Below are 20,877 nucleotides of genomic sequence, written 5' to 3' on the forward strand. Positions count from 1 at the left end.
CCCGCGGGCTGGATCCGGGCCACCAAGGCCTTGGGACCGATCCCAGCCTGGTCCTGCCGCCGATTGCCACCCCCGCCGCAGCTTCCGCGCCGCTCTGGGCGCCCATGGGGCCTCGCTGCCCTCCTCCTCCTCCTCCACCGCGCATGGCCGTGCAGAGGAGGCGGAGGAAGAGGAGGGCAGCGAGGCCTGGGGTGGAGGAGGCAAAGGTGGAGGCAGCGCCTCCTGCATGCGGCCGTGCCACCCTCCCCGCCTCCCTGCGGCCTTCTCCCTCCTTCTTGGCCTCTGCGGAGGCCGAAGCCTCTGCAGAGGCCAAGAAGGAGCCCGTGGGGACGCCAGCGATCGCCATGATCGCCAGCAGCCTCCTCCCTCCTTATTTAATTATTTATTTTTTGGCTTCGGCCCACCAGTTGTCTGAGGGACAGCAACACGGCCCCTGGCTCAAAAAGGTTGCCTATCCCTGATCTATATCAAGCAGAGTGCAGTGAAGGCAGTGCAATATGAGCTTGTGGTAGAAACAGGAGAAAGCACTCACAGGCTGCATCTACACTGCAGAATTAATACAGTTTGACACTGTTTTAACTGCCAACGCTCAGTGCTATGGAATTCTAAGATTTATGGTTTTGTGAGAGATTTGGTTTTCTCTGTCAGAGACCTCTGGTACCATAACAAACTATAAATCGCAGGATTCCATAGGATTAGGCCACAGCTGTTAAAATGGTGCCAAACTGTAATAATTCTGCAGAGTGGCAGATGTGTGGATGCTCTTGGAAGGTGAAAAAAACAAACAAACAAACCCTTATATTTATTGTTTCATGTTGCGATAGGGAAGGACAAAAAATTATCTAAACTTCAATAGAAAAGCCTCCTAAGGCTGGCTCTCATATGTGGAAGTTGGATAGAGTCCATCAGGAGACACAAAGACGTTAACGAAGCAAAAAGGCTTGAGTACATTGATCAAAGAAAGGGACAGAGGTGAAACAAAAGGGCAGGGATGCTCTCTACAATCCCCTCTCTCACTAATTACACCTGTTGGTGGTTGTTGTTGTGTGTTTTCAAGTAATGTCCAACTTCTGGTGACTCTAAGGTGAACCGATCATGGGGTATTTGGCATGTTTCTTCAGAGGAGATTTGCCACTGCCATCCTCTGAGGCTGAGAGAATTTGGCTTGCCGAAGGTCACCCAGTGGGTTTCCATGGCTGAGCTAGGATTCAAACAATAGTCTCCAACAGCCATCATCTACTATACAAGAGTTAATGCCTCTTTGCTTCCAGTAGGAAGAACTGTCATAGATGCATCAAAGGTTTCAATCTATAAAATACAACTTATTCATGCTGGGAAGAGAAAGGTGGAGGAACATAGAAAACAGAATTTTGTGAGAAATGAAAATGTGCTGAAGATGTAATATATGTGTGGTGGAGAAGAGGCAGATGTAAATGAAGAGGAATGACATTGACAGTGACCCCCATGAGGCCAGTTGGCCAAGAGCACAGCAGCTGCCAAAACTTTGAGATATGTCAACTAGCAATAAAATGCAGTTTCTTCTGAAGTAACACCTTCTGTACAACAGTGCCTCTTGATACCATATGGAAAGCATAAATCTTGATAAATGTACATATATGTAAGAGTCTGCACTAAAATCTCCCCTTTCCACTATTCAAAATCATTTCTTTTGTGGCTCTTTCCAAGCTGCCTAGAAATTAACATCACCCAGAAATAGGAAGCTATCTGGCAGTAACTGTTAGTTTCTGCTGCATTTCATATGTTTCTTTTTCTGTTACCTTGATTCTTAACATATCAGTAGAAACTTCTTTTTATCTTTTGTTTTTGTCTTTCCTTCATCAGTTCGGGATGGAAGGAAAATCTTAAAATCTTTTGTGGATTAATGATTATTTACCTACCAAACACAGCATTAAGAGCCCTCCAAAATATATCAAGAAGTAGAGAATTATTACCCCAGGTAGGATAGGGTAAGGTTTAGCAAGATCCAAAAGGCCAACCTTGCATTATTATTATCTTGCCTTTCTCCTGATACAGAGACTCATTCAAGATTAAGGCTTCACTCTTTTAATGGGAAAAATCTCTCTTGAGCATGGAGTGTCTTTTCTTTTTTCAACATACATAGTATTGTGCTGTAAACTGAAAAAGAGAAAGGGCCTTTTCACATTATAGTACTATGATTCCATTTTAATTGCCACTGCTCCAAGCTAATGGGATCCTAGGGTTTATAAGTTTAGGGAAGGTCATTTGACATTCTCATCCAGAAAGCTCTAGTACCTCAGGAGACGACAAGTTTCATGGTGTTATAAATTCTGAAGTGTGAAAGGACCCAAAGAAAAAGAAAAAGAAGGTCCTGGTTATTTTCTTCTTTTTATGCATCATCATAAAATTATATATTAACGTTGTCAACAGAAGTCAGACACTTTTACAAAGGCAGAGATTTGTGCCTTTAGTATGGATGAGAATGCACATACCCATTTCATTTTTATTACAGTATTTCATATGTCAAGCTGATGATAGATTCAATACAGAAAACTACAATAATTGCAGTTAGAAATTCAATGAGATCTCCACACTCTTCACTAATATTCCCAAATTTCCATGTGTGTTGGACTATTTTCATTGTGCCTCATTGTCTGAATGGCCTCTGTGTCTTGATCATTTGTTTCTTTACAATATTTCTACACCATCCATCAACACTGAATTTTCTGGGGAGTTTCCAACTCACAAACTGCATATCTGATCCAAGGATCTGATAACTGAAATGCCTTTTTTGCCAAAGCTCACAAAATCTGTACTGTGGTATTGATGGGGGGGGGGGGGGGGGGAGAGTTTACATCTGCAAAAATTGGGTTTGATGTAGAAGAATGTACCCCAATATGGGGTAAGTTATAAAATAATAATTGAAATGTATAACCAAAAATCAGCCCAGTTTCCAGATTGTTCAACACTGAAATAAAAAAACACAATACTGACACCAAGTGGAATGAACATGCCATGCCATCTTGGGCTGTTTGCCTTGCCAGTGCCACATCCTTTATGGATTATTGATTTCCTCTGCCTCTTCCATGAGCCTTTCTTCTGCCTCTTCCATGAGCAGAGTGGGAAAGAGATGCTGTGGGGAGAGATAAGAAAAACAATTGAAACAGAGTGTGAGCAGAAATAAATGAGAGAAGGAGTGAAGATGGTGCCAGGTGAATAAGCTCTCATTTTAAGAAGACACATACAAGAATATTCCCGTTGACAGAGAGCCAGTGTGGTGCGGTGATGTGAGCACTGAATTACAACTCTGGAGACCAAGGTTCAAATCTCCGATCAACCGTGGAAAACCACTTAATGACTTGGGCAAGTCTCACTCTCTCAGCCTCAGAACAAGGCAAAGGCAAAACCCCTCTAAACAAATTTTGCCAAGAAAACCCCTTGTTAGGTTCATTGTAGGGTTGCCATAAATCAGAAAGATTTGAAGGCACACAACAACAAACAACCCCAATGAATGAAGGAGATGAATTCTTGGGCAATACTTTTTTAACTGAAAATTTGGTACTAGTGGCAGAAAAAACATGGAAAGAATAGGGATAGCTCCTATACTACAAAAAAACAAGAGCCATCCCAACATGTTTCACTAAACTTTTTCTTCATAACTGGTGAAATGAAACAACCAGATCAGATAGGCCTTGCATAAGAAACATTGAACTTCTAGAGACCATTTCTTCAAAAATGTATGCAGGGATGGCTTTGTATTTCATCAGCCTCCACCTTTCTTATGGTTTCCATTTTGATGGTTAGGCTTATTGACCTGCCAGGAGTAGCTGGTGAAGCAGACTTACCAGGTGACCCCCTTTCTCTCTGTTTTACTGTTCAAGCATGACAATAAGGGATATGGGAGATTCTGGATTCTGCTTTTTACCTTGCTCATTGTAGGCAGACACACACACACACACAACTACTGTAGGATTGGCTAGAACAGAATGTCACTCTTTCTCAGCTGAAGGTCTGTTTATTGCAAAGCTTACTATTGACATGTTACTGCAACCTGCCAGTGAAAAATCTATATTTCTGCAGCCCTTCTTCATCATCCTCACAATGCCAATGCTGTTTTTTAAAAACAAAAAGCCTTAGATAGACAGATAATGAAGAAAGAAATGGGGTGTTGTTATTTTTGTTGTTGTGGGCCTGCAAGTTACTTCCAATTTATGGTGGCCCTGAGGCAACCCTATCATGGGGTTTTCTTATCAAGTTTCTTCAGAGGAGGGGATTGCCATTTCCATCCTCTGAGGCTGAGAGAGTATGACTTACCCAAAGTCACCCACTGGGTTTACGTGGCCAAGCTGGGATTCAAACCTTGGTCTCCAGAGTCGAAGTCCAACACTCAAACCACCATACCACTAGATGAGTATAAAAGGACTTTGGGGAAAGAATCATCACTTTCAAAGGATTTGTTAACTGATGTATGTTTAGCATTGTATAATTTTGGGATCCCAAGACTTAAAGCGATTGCATTATTCTTAAAATCTCTTGACCCAATGCTAGGTCATCCACATCTTGGATACATGCATGATTTATCCATAAAACTGAAATTGCCCTGCAGCCAAGTCTGGACAGCCAATGCATCACATGGAATAAGTCTGTCTGAACTTTACCACTTCAGGTTTACAATGGGAGACATAAGAACAAACTTATGTTAAGAAATAAGCTATTTAGCAGCAAGTTTCTGTCCCCTCGCATCCACTCAACCATAGAATTGCCAGGTGAACTGAGGGACAGGGCTCCTGGACTTATGTATGGTTGTGTCAAGGAGTGGATTTCATCTGGCAACTCTATTGTTCTGAGTTTATTTTTTTCATACAGATTCATATATAATGGAGCATGCATGATTCCATTGTTAAGCCAGATATATTATCATGATTATGTGTGCTAAATTTAATATGCTTACACTGACTCTACTGAACAAATAGTAGATTAAAACTCAATTATCCTGAACCAATTTATTAGTAACTCTGGCTTAAAGAACATTCCATAACCATAATGATTAAAGAATATAAGAAGAAAAGGTTAGGTGTTGTTACTGTTTGTTTTTTTGTTCATAAATTTGCCTTTCTCAAATGTGACTTAATATGGAGACAGCATCAAAAAAGATGAGACAGGCAGGTTCTCTCAAAAACCAGGCACAAAAATATATGTGTTGTACATAGCTGTATTTCTGTTCATTTTCCTTTTCCTTTTTTTTCCCCTAATGCTGAACATTTATATTCTTTGGAGTGGGAATTATAATTTTAAAACTGAGCCAGTCTCCTTTCTGCACTCTCTCTTGTATGTAAGACTGTTATCATTCATTGTGGTGTGTGACTACACAATGCAGTGAGATTGAGAAGCACATAGGTCAGGATTCAATGGTATACTTCCACTGGATGACACAAAAACCAGTAGCACCCCACCCCAATTTCAGGGAGCTTGATCGTGATCTTGAATTTTGGGTTTATTCAAATGGTGAAAATAATCCCGGTAGAATCTGGGTTGAATCTTTGTTGTTTACATGCATTTTGAATGCATCTGATTAAGTTGGGGGAGAGCTGCAAAGAAACACACCCTTTAACTCAGGATAATCGATTTCCATTTTTTCCTGAGTTTTCCTAAAAGATTTGCATTGTTGGCTATGTGAATAACCAATGCAAATAGACCTGGGATAAAATCTGCATGCCTGGAACATGCTTCAAATAGATTCTCATGATCAACTCTTTATTTGAATGCTGACATGTGTGTTCAACAGAACTCACAGAGATGTCATAATGTGGTTCTGATTTTGAAAAAATAGTGTGAACAACAAAACCGGAATGCATTCGTGAGATTATTCTGATAGTCATGCTAAAAATCAAGAACGTCTGAATTGGTCCTTTGATACCACAGAGGGAAGCAGCAAAAGGAGCAGGGAAGAAAGTCACTGGATAGAAAAGGACATAATTGGATCTAGGATTGTATCATTGGATGATGATTACTGTTAGGAAATAACAAGGAGTCCTCTGTTTTCACTCCGTATCTGTTCTCATCAACCTCTTACCTGGGGGTGATCATTTCCTTCCACCAGTGAGCATTGGCTGCTGGGGCCATCCATAAATATCTCCTCGTGGTGCTGAAGAAAATGCAGAAGGATGGCATTGCAAATTGTTTGTTTTTCACAAGCTGAAGGGCTGTGGGGAATTCTGAAAAAGCAAAGCAAAAGAAAGACATGGAATACCATCAGTTTAATGGTCCTCAGTCTCTAGTGACTAGAATCCTAAGCCTCATAACTCATCATCTCTCCGCCCCTCACCCCGAGGAACTGCTCTGTGGTGGTCATTAGTACTTGCAGCACATAAATGTTGTAAATGCTTGCGGTTCTGCCTTTTTTTTTTTTTTACGGAAGAAATGAAAAGATTAATGTGCAAGTAATACACAGCTTGGGGGAAGGGGAGAAGAAGATTTCTGGATTTTTTTAAAACTCTGAACTTTATGTAAATACTTATTTTGTCCTTGTATTCAAGAACAAATAATTTCAGAAGTGTTCACCTGCTGGGCAAACTGATGAGTGCATTTTGCGCATTTTTGTGCACATGCCATTTTCATACAAATTGCCAAAAACCTGGCAGGAGGTAAGGAAAGCAAGTCATTTCCCTCAACTTGAAAAATCTGAAGGCCCTATTCACACAAACTCAGCTTTCCCTAGCCATCTGAAATTCTAGGGCCACAGTTATGCTCTGTGTCATTTTCCCAACAGTTGGTCACAACCACATAGCAGAATAAGTGCGCCCTTCTCCTGAAAAAAGCCCAACTAGTAGAGAGATAGGAAATCTTCGGGGCTTGAGGACCAGATTATACCCTCCCCAGTAGACCCTTCCACAAACTAAATTATGTTGTTTTTGGTGAGGTTTTCCGACTATGTGACCATGTTCTAGAAGAGTTTCTTCCTGACTTTTTACCAGCATCTGTGGCTGGCAACTTATGCCAGCCACAGATGCTGGCAACTTATGCCAGCCACAGATGCTGGCAACTTATGCCAGCCACAGATGCTGGCAAAACGTCAGGAAGAAACTCTTCTAGAACATGGCCACATAGTCCGAAAACCTCACAAAAAACAGTGGATGCCAGCCATGAAGGCCTTTGACTCCACATAAATTATGTTGGATGGCACACCTCCCTGCCCCCAGGATTAGGGGCATGGCTGTGTTCCTGACATCATTCACAGGTTGCAGCTTCACCAATTGCTCAGGTCCCCTCCTTCACTTCTCCATTTTCTTAGTATGTAAAATATAACAAACAAACAAATAGCATTTTTTTTCTTATTTTGATCTGATGAAGTAAACTCATGAATCTATTTTGTAGTTTGTATTGTTCATGCAAGGGCCTAAATATGCTAAAGGCTCCAGATCCTGTCTGATCTTGGAAACTAAGCAGGGTCAACCCTAGTTAGTGTTTGAATGGGAGACTGCCAAGGAATACCAGGTGCTGTAGGCTATATTTCAGAGGAAAGAACTGGCAAAACCACCTCTGAGTATTCCTTTCCAAAGAAAATCCCATGACAAGGTCACCATAAATCGACAAGCAACTTCAAGATACGCAGATACACATATACACATTTTTCATTCAACGTCATACTCTTCATCAATCCATAATTATTGCACCACTCAACAGTTTCTCTTTTTCTCAAACCTCAGTCCCTAGCCACTACATATCACTAAAATACATGGGGGCAATTATCATTTGGGTATATGGAAAAACTCTTACTAAATCCCTGGTTGATGTCTTATATCTCCATCTTAAATTCACAAACCTTCACAGCGCTGCAAGAAACTAAAGCACCAGGAGAGATCTCAGCATGCACAGTATATGTATCAAACATAACATGAGTAATGGTGCTGATTTTCTCTAAAGGAAAAAATGCAAATGCTTTGGGCAGAAGGAGATTTATACATTTTTAATGATTGTGTAAATAGTCACTTTCCATTAAATCTTGACAGCAAAAAATGTGTGTGTGTGTGTGTGTGTGTGCGCATATATGTGTGGGTGGGTGTGCCCTTCTTGTTATTTCATGGAAGCCATTATTGGTGTAATTATAGAGGATTTATCAGCTATGGTACATAAAATGTGGGTCGTAAAGTGATGGCTTAAGTTTTTCTAATGTGCATCCCTCCCACATCACACCCAAGCCCATATAAATTCTACAAGTTGAATATTAAATTGTCACTCACTGTAATTAAGTGTTTCTTTAATGCAGCAAGTCCCCTACAGACAGGACTGGCATTGTGGATAGTCAGAGAAAGGAAAATATATCAGCAGTTTAAAGAAAGCTATAGTTTGACCTCCATATCTGAGGGATATGTTCCTGGATTTACTGTGTAAATGTGAAACCGTGGATAATAACGGACTCTATTGAAATGAATGAATTCAGGCTGGAGTTGACCATAGAGTCATTCTGGAGGACTTAGATATTCCTAGACAGAACACCTCCCTAGGCATTTCCAGGTCATATAGCACAACTCTATAGTCAATTTAAATTTTAAATACAACTTAAAATATAGTCAAAATAAATTTTATTATTATTAACAATTATGATTTATTAGTTATGATGGGTGAGTGGGTGGGTGGGTTTCTGAGAAAATGTATTTTATAGTATTTTAATGCTTTTTAAATCTCTTTATTGACAATAAAATATGACATTTACATTCTAAATTATACAATTCCGTTTTCCCCCCCAAAGTATATCTCCTAGATAATCTAGTTTAGCTTGATTTTAATGTTTTAATGTTGTTAGCTGCTTAAATCTTAATGGAGAGGTGGGGTATAAATATCATCATCATCAACATCATCATCATCGACCAGAAGCATACCATAGAATTGGGATGAAGGACCTAGAAAATACTTAGAGAGAATGTATTTTTCAGGCATGGATAAGTGAAACTGTGGGTAATGGTCCCACAAATATGGGGGTTGTACTGTACTTTCATATCAGATAAGGTGTGTTAACTTTCACTGTGGCCAAGGCAGAATAAAAGATGAGCAAATTGTCCTTAAAGGTCAAACTAGATTTTCAGAGGAATGAGTATTTTCTTTAACTAACATGTTTTCCCTCTACCAAATGGAATCAACATACTTCAGTAATCAGACTTGTACATTAAACACATGTTTACCTTCCAATGACCAGTCACAAAATGAAACATGCTAAATGCAGGAGGGGAAAAGCAGATGCTTTGACAAACATATGTCTTTCACCCTTTGAGGGACTATGTCTTCTGTAAACATTCTAAATGTGTCATATAGTTTGACCCTAAAGCAATCGTTCTACCATCACTTATACTTTGTAAATACCACTATACTTGGAAACTGATAGAGACAGGCAAAAGCTAGAGTAGAACCAGATCTAAGATTAGGCCTCTGGGTGGTATGCAAAGGTTTGTGACTCCCAACTGTCAAATAAAAGCAACAACTAGAAAAAAAATCCTCTAAATTACACTATTGAAAAAATAAGTGATTTTTTTTTATGTATGGCAATATTTGCGAGTTTGTTTCTGATACTGAATATAAATTCATTGGCTGAATATGTGCTCACAGACTTCTTTCTTAGTATATATCTGCCCCCATTGAGACTATACATTTTCCCCAGCTCCATCTGGTACACATTCCAGTTCATTTTCTTTTTCTTTTAAGTAGATTCTACAAGCTTGAGGTCTGCCCAATCCTTTCATAGTAATGTTAATGTCTTTTGAGAAAGGGCAGAATATATAGCAAAAACCCAATAGATAACCACCATCTATTTAAGTTCAAACTACAAGGTGGGTGTATTTTAGATTTGAAAGCTGCTTCATTTGAACAATTCCCTGTATAAAGAAAACTAGCATATCAAGGAAAAAGCTAAACTAGAACCCTTCTCCCTCATGTGCTCCTCAGGAAATCATGTGGGCATGAGTGAGCACCTTGCTGACACAGTAGCAATTGGGAAAACTACAGTGTGCCCGCACCATATGCAGGCACACCATGCAGCTTTTAGCTTACACTGAAGCTGCATGATGGAAGCAGCACTGGTGTGTGCTCATGGTGCATGCACTGCACCATGGACATCACATTGCATGCACAACCCCCATTGTTTTCATTGGGCTCATGTATGCATGGCATTTCCCTTATGCAGGGGGGGAGGTTCCGCATAAGGGAAGAGCCGCCTGTATATCATATGAGGGGGGAACGTTTACTTTGATGGTATGTAGTAATCATTTTAAAACCTCTTACCGGAAAAGAGTAGGACCGAAAACAATGGCTAGGTTCTCCAGTGTCATGTGATTCACATCACTGTGTGATGCCACTTTGGCCAGAAATCTGATAAGGAAATGGAAAAGGCTATAGTGAGCTTTCGGCAGTCTGCTCAATAGCCCTTTTAGACATCCCGTGCATTCTGCCATGTGGTTTATATTATCTGTGAAGGATTAAACACTAATCATTAATTGAGGTGTGTACAGGCTGGCATCAGCAGTAGTAACTACAACTAGCATTTCATAGACATGGAGTACTAAACCATGAGCTAGATGCTTTCTCAGGGGCATAGCTACACTAGATTAAGGAGCTTATCTTTTGGCATATTAATTTGGCTTAGCTCTTCCAGTTTAAATTTCAATTCAGGCTGCATCCTGATCTTATCACAAGGTTTTTGCCACCCAATATGCCACCCAAATACAGCCTGGGTGCATCCTCGCTTGCAGGAGCGTGGCTCTTTTTGGATCCAAGAGTGTTTTGGCTTAAGAAAATGGCCACCAGAGTGCTCCTGGAAGTGGGGAATGCTCTCGGGCTGTATTTGGGCAGCAAGTTTGGTGGCAAAAACTTTTTGATAATATCAGGATGCAGCCCAAATTGAAATTTAAAATTTAAAGTGGGAGAGGTAAGCCGAATTAATAAGCCAAACAATAAGCTCCTTAGAAGGGCACTGCTAGTCTGCCTTCAGTCAATGGGATCTCCTGTTGGCACTTATCTTGCCCTGACAGGCAAAATGGTGGCAGTGTCCTCATTTGTACTTCTTGCCTCTCAACTCTAAGCTGTGCACCTGGAGTATACTGAAGTGAGATGGTCTCTGTTCAAATGAGCTGCGAAAGAAAGAAAGAAAGAAAGAAAGAAAGAAAGAAAGAAACAGAGGCACTGGCAGATTTATGCATGTACACCAAACCATCTATTCTGTGATGTGCATAAACTCAATGCACAGTTGAAATTTATAAATATTACCACAAAGGGAGATGTGTAAATTCCCCATTAGCACCTTATGAACAACATCCAAGGAGGAGACGTGCAAGTCATTCATGTTTCAACTGTTGTAGATTCTTTGCAATACAGTAATTCCACTTCATGTTGTGCAGGTAAGAGTGGGACAGGGAAAGAACAAAGGAGGATATGGCCATAAATAGTAGAAAGAGGCCTGTACCTGTCAGTGAAGAAAAACAAAGGCTCACCTCATTTTGAGGGCCAGTCCTTGACACATGGAGAAACATCCATGATGCAACTTTACTGTTTTATTCCTTCTGAAGATACTTTGGATTTGTCATACTTCATATTTCAAGAGAATGCATACACTTGAATGTCCCTTGTGTAAAGAAAAACCCTCGGAATCTAGATTCTAGCACATCAGCGAGAAAGCTAGAACCTTTCTCCCAAATATTACTCCTTTTTACAGTTGGGTTCTGTTTTGTTTCTAACCTAGAAGAATATTGAGACAGACAAACCTGATCTGTGTTCCAATGTGATAAGAGTTTTAGTATGCATTTGCAACACATACATATTTTTGCATACTCAACCCCAAGCTAATGTTAGGTTAGATTTCAAAGATTTGAGAAATAAATTGTGTGCTAAGGAGAATTTTACAGGAAGAGAAGAATGAGAGTTGATGAATGGAGATGGGAAAACCACACTGTTTGGGGTTGCATCTGCACTGTAGGAATAATACAGTTTGATACTGCTCCAACTGCCATGGCTCAATGCTTTGGAATTCTGAGATCTGTACTTCTGAGAGATATTTAGCCTTCTCTGTCAGAGAGAAGTTGCCACAGCAAACTATAAATCCCAGGATTCCATAGCATCGAGCCATGACAATTAAAGTATTGTCAAACTGCGTTATTTCTGCAGTGTAGATGCAGCCTTGGGATGTGGTGTGACTATTGACACATACATAGGGTCAAAGTAGACATTAAGAGGAATGTGTATTTTCTGCAACTCCTCTTTCATCTCACAATGGAATTTCCTCAGAGACACATACTTCAGCATTCAGACTTGCAAATTAAGCTGGACTTTACCTTCTAAGGACTAATTACAAAATAAAACCACTAAATACAATATATGAAAATAATAGGCTACTATGACAAACATATCTTTCATCACTTGTGAGAGGAGCCCTTCTAAATATAATGCAAACATATTATCTAGTTTGAAACCTGGGAGTATGGCAACTAGCTTGTTTATCCATGGATTTGTGACGAATGGAGGGAATGAAACCAAGTGAGAAAAAGAAACAGAGGAGGAGAAATAATCAAGGAAAAAAGAGATGGAGACTTGTAAAACTCTGGTTAACTCCGATATGGAATGTGATAACAAGCCAGTAAACATAAATTTACACCGATATTCATAAATCAGCTTGTAAGCTTGAATGAATCTGTGTAGTATTCTCCACCCTTGGTATGTTATTAAGCATCTCAGTTGATATTCATCAAATTGCTTTGTTTATTTTCATTGTGGACAAACTGACTTCAAAGTACTGAACAGAACAAAATATAATGGATTTCATGAAGACTTATTCCTGTGTAGAACAGATCCCATGAAATCTACTAGACTCATGAGAAACCTGTCCCATTAACTTAGTATGATCTACTGTTAAATTGGACTAACCATGGACCCAATCCATTGTATCATCTTTTCTGTTCCAAGGACATTGATATACAGTTTTCAAGATATGGCAACATACTCATTTGAACAAAAACATGGAAAAGCAGCCCCCCACATGTGGTTGCTTACCTTCAAAGGTGGTCAAAATTTCAGTGCACAGAACATCAGGGAAAACAGCAACTGGAAGCTCATTCAGGAAGAGTTTAAGAAGACTGGCAATGGAATCAACATCTCCTTCATTAACAAGATCCACCTCTTCGCCTTCATCATACTTCTTCTTCAGTGCCTTGATTTTCACTGCTGACCCACTGATCCGAAATAGGCCTTTATGATTCAGTCCTGTTGAAATAGTCAACATCCTATGTACTAGTGGAGAACTCAGAGTTTGGGTCCTTATGAAATGAAAACAGCGCCCTTTGCACACAAAGGGAAATAGTGTACCTCCCATTTTGTTTGGGGGCAACTTGGTGGCAGGCAATCAGCTTGAACAGGATTGCGCTTGACTCTAGGATTCTAGGATTCTATGTTGAATGGACATGGAATGCTGACTGAATGTTGGAAGACAGATGGAAAAGCAGGGAGGGTGCGGGTGGAATGGAGTGTCATTGAACATGCTGGCAAGAAGTCTGAAAAGAGGACCACACAGAGACAGTCTATTGCAGGTTCCATTTAGAATTATGAAATCACTGAGTTGGAAAGGTTACCATGGGCCATCTAATCCAATTCCATGCCATGCAGAAATACACAGAGACAGCCATCTAACCTGTGTTTGAAGACCTCCAATGAAAGGGAGACTGTCACCCTTCAAGAAAGTCTATTCCACTATTACACAGCTCTTACCATCAAGAGGTTCTTCCTAATGTTTAGGCGGTTGCAATTTGAATCTGTTGGCTTGTGTGCTATTGCACCACTTCTGGTGCCCAATGTACCTCTTCCAAATTTGGCTCAAATTTGGAAGTTAGGCTGATTTTAAAGCGCTTGTAAGTGGCTTTTGTGGCCATTTTTTCCAAATCGGAAGCTACGGAATTGGAAAAAATAGTCGCCTAAGCGACTTATGGGGCTTGAATTCAGCACTGGAGGCAATAGCAAACCATTTTGAGAGAAAAGTCCATGTGATAAAATCAGCCTAACTTCCAAATTTGAGCCAAATTCAAAAGAGGTAAGTCAGACACTGTAGGCATTGCAATAAGCTCCCCAGTTTCTGGAGCAGCAGAAAACAAGGGACCCGAACAGACAGGCCAAAACAAAGCTGCTTCAGGTCACTTTGGAGGTATGCTATTTAAATGATGCATGCATCCTAAGAGGCCAGAAGCCACGCCAAAGCCATGCTCCAGTCCTAAGGACTGGAGCGCAGCTTTGGTGCAGCTTCTGGCTTCCTAAGATGCGTATTTCATTTAAACAGCATACCTCCAAAGTGACCCGAAGCAGCTTTATTTTGGCCTGTCTGTCTGGGCCCAAGCTTGCTAAATTTTCTGCATAATGCTGTTATTGTGTACCTTCAAGTGATTTCTGAATCATGGCCACCCTAAGGCAAACCTATCACAGGGTTTTCCTGGCTATTGTAATGTGCAATAGCCTGGCAAGTGAAGAAAGGCTGTGACTCTCTTTAAGGTGATATTTACTTTACAGTGGTGGTCTGGAACCTAACCCATCATATTAGTGAAGTATGCCTGTATTAACAAGTCTGTGTTCCACTTAAATATCAAACGAAAGTATGAATTTCTGTTAATCTCGACACTTTTTTGTAAAATTAACATACTGTCCATCCTTATGAATTACATGATGTACACATTTATATCTTTATGAAGGGCCCACACCCCAAAATACAGGAATTTTTGTCATCTCATTCAGTCTATGTAAAAGGAAAAGCTTTCCAACACTCAGATGGGAAACATCAGCAGCTGCCACACTGCAGTATTAATGCAGTTTGAAACTACTTTAACTATCATGGTTTCATAGTATGGAATCCTGGGATTTGTAGTTTGTTGTGACACTAGAGCTCTCTGACAGAGAAAGCTATCTTTGGTCTGGTACAGTCGGGCCTCCTGGCACGTCTTGATGACGTGCTAGGGTTACCTCGAGGCGTCGCTTACAGTTGCCCTGCAACCCTAGCCCATCTTTTGTACGTCAAAATGGCAGCACCCTGTACAGATGGGCGCCGCCATTTTGACATGATGGATACCTAGCGTCCGCACATCATAGCGTCATAATGACACCGCGAGTGCGCCATTGGCGCACTGCAGCGTCACTATGGTGCCGCAAAAAGAACCCACTTTTTGCGAGTTCTTTTTGCTCCGCAAAGAAGCCACGCAGTTTGTCCGCTGAAGCTTCCTCACGGAGCAAACCAGGACACCGGCAGACCGCCCCTTTTGGGCCGTCTGTACCGGGCCTTTCTCACAAAACTACAAATCCAAGAATTCCACAGCAGTTAAAGTAGTGTCCAACTGCATGAATTCTGCAATACAGACATCTCCATCCATTATAATAAAGAACACTGGCCAATAATAGAAGGTACAAGATTTTTGCCCTCAAGTAAGGGACATCCCTTATAGTAAGGAACATCTTTCAGTCCTAGATAGGAGGCAAAGATCCAGCTACTCAGAAGTTACTTCCTGCACAAGGAGTAAGACTGAATACATGTGTTCACACATGCATGCAGACAGGCACACACACTCACCACTCTCATTCTAATTTTTTTTTTTGAATGGCTCGTGCAGCACATTGATTCTGGCCTGCCCTCAACCTCAAACATATTTGCAGACTGGAGCTGAGATTCACTTCAGAACCCAGAATTCCTTTTGGGCACACATAGAACTGAAGGCAAAACACCCACAATGTTTCAGATACATCCAGATTTTGTTCATTCACTCTGTGCCTTGTGCACATAACCTTTGAAGCATAAACAGAATCAACTAGATCATCCAGTCTATGCTATTCTGAAGTACTGTATAGCCAAAAGCCATTATGGAATCCCCACATCATATGTTATATCTGCCTAGAAAATGAGTAGGCAGAGTTCACCATTTTGAGGGGAAAGGAACAGAATTATTCTTGTATTGACTAAGTTTAGCTAAAGGCTGTGAACTTACCAAACTCTTCTAAATATCCCACTGTGTGTTTGACAATCAAAGGAATATGATGGTGTGTTGCCTCTTGGGTAGAAGAGCCAAGGGGAACACCAAAGGTTCTCTGACGTTCTGGACTAACTTTATTAGTACAGTGCTTAATTTCTATGGAAGACAACGATTGCTGCAAACAAAGAGAAAGAAATTGAGTGTAATACATTTTCAGAGCACTCTTGAATCATTAATGAAAAGGAAGTCTCTTTTTAAAACTGTGGCATGAACCTCATGAGATATGAAAAACCTGGGGCAGGGTGCGAAGGCCTGAGATGTAAAATACATTGTTTGCAATATTAATACAAAATATTGGGACGAAAAATAAATCTCAAATTGGCAATGAATATTTGATGGTTAAGCAAAACCAAAGGCTCCCATTGCCCCAAATACCACTCTTTGAAAGTCCCAGCCAGACAACAATTTCCATGAATCCACACTGCTGTGTCAAAAGAGTCTCAGTCATTTAAAAGCCATTTGGATTTACTGGTTATTGTTTGTTTCTGCATACCACCAGTTATAGAAATGCAGACAATTTGGCTACAATTTTCATCATCTACCATACTGAACGCTCTGACCCCTGCCTTAGTTTGCATAAAATTTACGAGGCAATTTCATTGCAATATGCATCAGAGGTTGCAGTTAAGGATAATAGAAAAGTCTGAAAGCTGTAATTTAGATGTAGGCATTCAATCAAACATGTAAAGATGGGCCTGGACTTTAAACTAAGTGGACAGTGGTGGTGATGTTTCCTTTGTCCCTGATCCCTAGTGCCCTTTCGCAAAATTATGGCACTATTATTCCACTTTAACTGCCACGGCAGCATCCCTTGGAGTTGTGAGGTTTGTATTTTGGTGAGGCAGTAGAGCTCTCTATCTGAGAATTATTAATCCCCCTTCCTAAACTGCAAATCCCAGAAATCCATGGGATAGAACCATGGCAGTCAAAGGGGAATCATAGCACTATAATTGTGTAGTGCGAACGGGCTCCTAAACATCTCCAACAGTAGCAGAGATCCTAAGAGGTATTTTACAGCACAACTCTACACAGAAGCAAGAATGTGGTCAGAAGTAATTCCTGCTGAGTCCAGATAAAATGCCCTGCTAGCCCCAGAATTTGCAGGCAACACACAACACAGCCCAAGATATTTGCTGCTTGAAATAAATATTTCCCAGGCACCACTTACCCAAACCACCCCACATGGATAGTACCAGCCAAGTTGTTTTGACACAAGGCAGAAAAATCCCACAAGCATCTCTATGTGGTTATAAATTCACAATAAATTATGAACAACTTGTACTCAAAATCTGCACCATGGTGCCTATTGCCTAATAGCTGGGCTAATAATCAAATATACACACTTCTAGGTGCTTATCTGTGCCCAGGTTTCTCTTCCTTTGACCATGGTACTACTGCTACTATGACCACCACCACCACACAGAATATCCCACTACTATGATTCCACGTGTAACTGCCATGGCAACATCTTATGGACTCCTAGGATATAGAATTTAGGGAGCAGCATTTAGAATTATTTGTCAGAGAGCTACAGGGACTCAGCAAACCCAAGGTCCCATAATAGGATTGATATGGCAGTTAAAGTGGAATTATAGCACTGTAATCATGTCATATGGATGGTTGACATCATCCAGTCCTACTACTCATACTCAGATGTGTTATTGCTGTTCCCAGCAACTGTTTTAATTTGCAGTGTATAGATAATTCAGGCACAATATGCATAATAAATACTGTCAAAAATACTTTCTGTCTCTTCTGAAGTCACTATTTTAAGTCAGGCTGTTATATTACTACTCCTAGGGCAGAAATTAATTTTTAAATAAATGAGAGATGACTGTGGAGATGGCCAGATCTTTTTCATTTTCGATGGGTGGCTGAGTAAAATGTCAGCAGGGGTTTTATCTGTCTCTCTTTTATCATAGGTCATGTTTTTTAAATCCAATTAACAAGATCAGCATATGGCTTACTACCTAATGTTTCAGTTTTGGGGAAAGGTGGTGTGTGTGTGTGTGTGTGTGTGTGTGTGTGTATATATATATGGAAAAGTGGAGGAAGAGGAAGGAAGAGAAGAAAGAGGGGGGAAAGAATAAGAAGAAGGGGTGAACAGTTATGGGACAGAAAGGTCTGAGATGCAAATCTAAACAAGATGTATGGTTTAATGCCAAACCTCACACTGAATTTAATAGATCTTGATCTCATATATTATCTAGTACTGTCCATAATGTTACTGTGTTGAAGACATCTGTGTCTGTCTTCTTTTTGGGTTCCAAGGTTATTGTCATGGTCTAGGGTTATTTATATTTTATATTTTTGTTTAATTATGGTTTAAGATTTATGATGACTTTGCTGGTTGAAACTCTGTTCTCTGCTAGGCTATTGTGTTGCCATGACTAAAGCGTACACAGGAAGAATTCTTCCACCATGAAGACAATGTTTAAAGCTGCATATCTTAGGTATATTTAGTTGGCACTAAACCTGAATGAATATATTGCTACCTATTTCTCTGTAAATATTTCCCTGCAAAAACATATGTGTTGGGCCATAAAGACAGCCTTTCAACAGAATGTTAACAGCTGTAACAGTACAAAGCATTTTTTGCCAAGGAATGTGAAGGCCTTCGCCTTAACTGGATGAGAATGCAGTGTTTCTTTTATTACATCATATATGTCTTGAACAATGAGAATGAAAATTTATTATGCATGTTTGGGATTATTCAGATGATGAAAATATTCCTGATAGGATCTGTGTTCAATCTTTGCTGTTTGCATGCATTTTGAATGCACCAAATTAAGGGTTGTTTTTTTGGGGGGGGGGGGGTTGTGCCAAAAAACTCACTTAACCTTGGTTTTTTTTCCTGAGTTTTTCTAAAAGACTTACATCATTGGCTGTGTAAATAACCAATGCGAATAGATCTAGGACAAACGGAGAGAAAACTGTGCATGACTTGAATGTGTTTCAAATACATTTGTATCTTTGTTTGAGTGTTGGCATGTGTGAGCAACAGAACTCGCAGAGATGCACACTGATGCAGTTCCATAGTGTAAGTGAAAAAACCAGAATATGTGAGTATGATTATTCACATCAATGTACTAAAAATGGAGTCTGAATAACCCCTTTAGGACATAGTCCACTTTAAACTTTTAGGTTCAAGCATATGCCTGTTTCCAAAAAAAGTGAGGCGAATGCAAACTTCTGTCTGTGGTAAATCCACCTTACACCTGTGTATCTCTCTCTCTCTCTCTCTTGTTTTGGGTTTTGTGGTGCTTGATATTCTCCTCCATCCTTTGCAATGACTGAAACCTCACTGCAGACTCACCATTTGGCAATGTAGGCCCCTCCATGGCTATTATGTGACTGGCAGAGAGCAATGGATCAAAGAAGCTTCTAGCCATGTCTCCATAGCTAGGCATATTCTAATGTCATTATTAGCTGACACCTTCAAAGGACCTCAAAAGATCTTGGTTGATAATGTACTTGTTCTGCATCTAGCTATAAAGACATAACCAGACACTCCTCTAATCCCCTCTTAACAGCTATATAATGGTTTCGAGGTGGCAACTACCATTAAATTGTGAGACCAGAGCAAGGTTGAGAGGGGAGAAGTACTGCAGTTTAACCTGCAGAACTAATATACTACTTTGTGCCATGCAGGATCTTGCCCATAGAATGTTTTGATCCAAGGTTTTGATCCTGTTCACATGTCTTCCATGTTTTTAGACAGAAACTGCTTCTGTGTATAGGATGAGGTATTTAGACCCAATCCACAGCTACATTTTTGGAAATTATGATATCAGAGTTAGGTTAATATTGATTATGTAAGGAGCAATTCCACAATTCATGATCAAAAGGTAGCCTGACCAACTGCAGCTCTTTTTAAACAAGCCAGGAAAGATGTCGCATAATTTATCACAACAGCTCCCTTGAGTGTAATGAAACACGGTGCATCCATGTATGACAGAATGTTACAACTTAATCACAAATGCCAAGTCAAACCATACAACTCATTTTAAGTGCTAAGGCAAAAAGAGAAAGAGAGAAATATTGTTATAATCCAAAATCTAAAATGAATCACAATTATTATCCTTTCCCAGTTGTTAGAAAGCAAATTACATTTAAAATAATGAGACCTAACCTCTGAGTAAACCTTTCTGCAGTCTAGATTATTGAAGAAAAACTGCTGATAGGAAAAAAAATGAACCAATATCATCAATTATGCATGATTTTAAAAAAATCCTTAAAATATTCATGAGGGTGTTTCGTATTGCAGCACCCTTTCCTCTCTTTTCATCTTTAGAAGCAAAAAAACGATCTCTTTGAATTTAGAAACTATAAACAAATAACAAATGAGAAACAATAAGCTTGTTATATTTCACTTACACAAATTGAAATGGAGGCACCTGTTCCCATGTTAAGTCTGAGCGATCAAGCACTGCTGTGTCACATTCCAGAAGAGGAAAATGCCATGTTCTTCTTTCAATCCATGTCTCCTTCTCAACCAGGCTAAGTACAACCCTTCAGAATAATTTAGAGAGTTACCTGCAAATCCTTACTGTAATTTAGACTTGGCTGGTACTAAATTGTTGGGTTTCGGGTTGTTGTTGTTGTTTTTTTAAGGCCCTGCGAGAAGTAGAGATTTGTCTGAATGGATTCTACCTCTATGCAATGCTAGGGCAAAAACTGACTGAGGTGTCACAGACAAAGGTGTTACCATAGCGTCTAATACACACAACAGCACAGTGTTACTTCTGGCAATACCAAACACAGTCTGCTCGGGTGAAACTTCTTTTTCACATTTCATGGGGAAGAAATCTATAGAACTCAAAAAATTACTCTTTCCAGCCAGCGATCAACCCACAAGAGATCC

At 40.0% G+C, this 20,877-nt stretch overlaps 1 protein-coding gene across 1 annotated transcript; it reads right to left on the reverse strand.

Annotated features, from left to right (window-relative positions):
* Window positions 1-2,501: 2,501 nt before the first annotated feature.
* LOC121924791 (protein FAM13B-like) lies at window positions 2,502-20,665 on the reverse strand. Its single transcript, XM_042456208.1, has 6 exons — window positions 20,391-20,665; window positions 15,969-16,128; window positions 13,009-13,218; window positions 10,252-10,338; window positions 6,053-6,194; window positions 2,502-3,112 (listed from the first exon to the last, which is right to left on the reverse strand). Exons 1-4 carry the CDS (start codon window positions 20,418-20,420, stop codon window positions 10,304-10,306), a joined length of 435 nt encoding a protein of 144 aa, XP_042312142.1. The 5' UTR covers window positions 20,421-20,665; the 3' UTR covers window positions 2,502-3,112; window positions 6,053-6,194; window positions 10,252-10,303.
* Window positions 20,666-20,877: the final 212 nt, after the last annotated feature.

This window comes from Sceloporus undulatus, chromosome 3 (assembly GCF_019175285.1).
Source record: "Sceloporus undulatus isolate JIND9_A2432 ecotype Alabama chromosome 3, SceUnd_v1.1, whole genome shotgun sequence".
Lineage (NCBI taxonomy): Eukaryota > Metazoa > Chordata > Lepidosauria > Squamata > Phrynosomatidae > Sceloporus > Sceloporus undulatus.

Bases quoted from the DNA above. Each gene is read 5' to 3' on its own strand.
- LOC121924791 (XM_042456208.1), bottom strand. From the start codon at position 20,420: ATGGGAACAGGTGCCTCCATTTCAATTTGT. The intron at 13,219-15,968 runs GTAAGTTCACAG...CTATTTCAACAG, and splicing joins GGGATATTTAGAAGAGTTTG to GACTGAATCATAAAGGCCTA. The intron at 10,339-13,008 runs GTAAGCAACCAC...TTTCCTTATCAG, and splicing joins AATTTTGACCACCTTTGAAG to ATTTCTGGCCAAAGTGGCAT.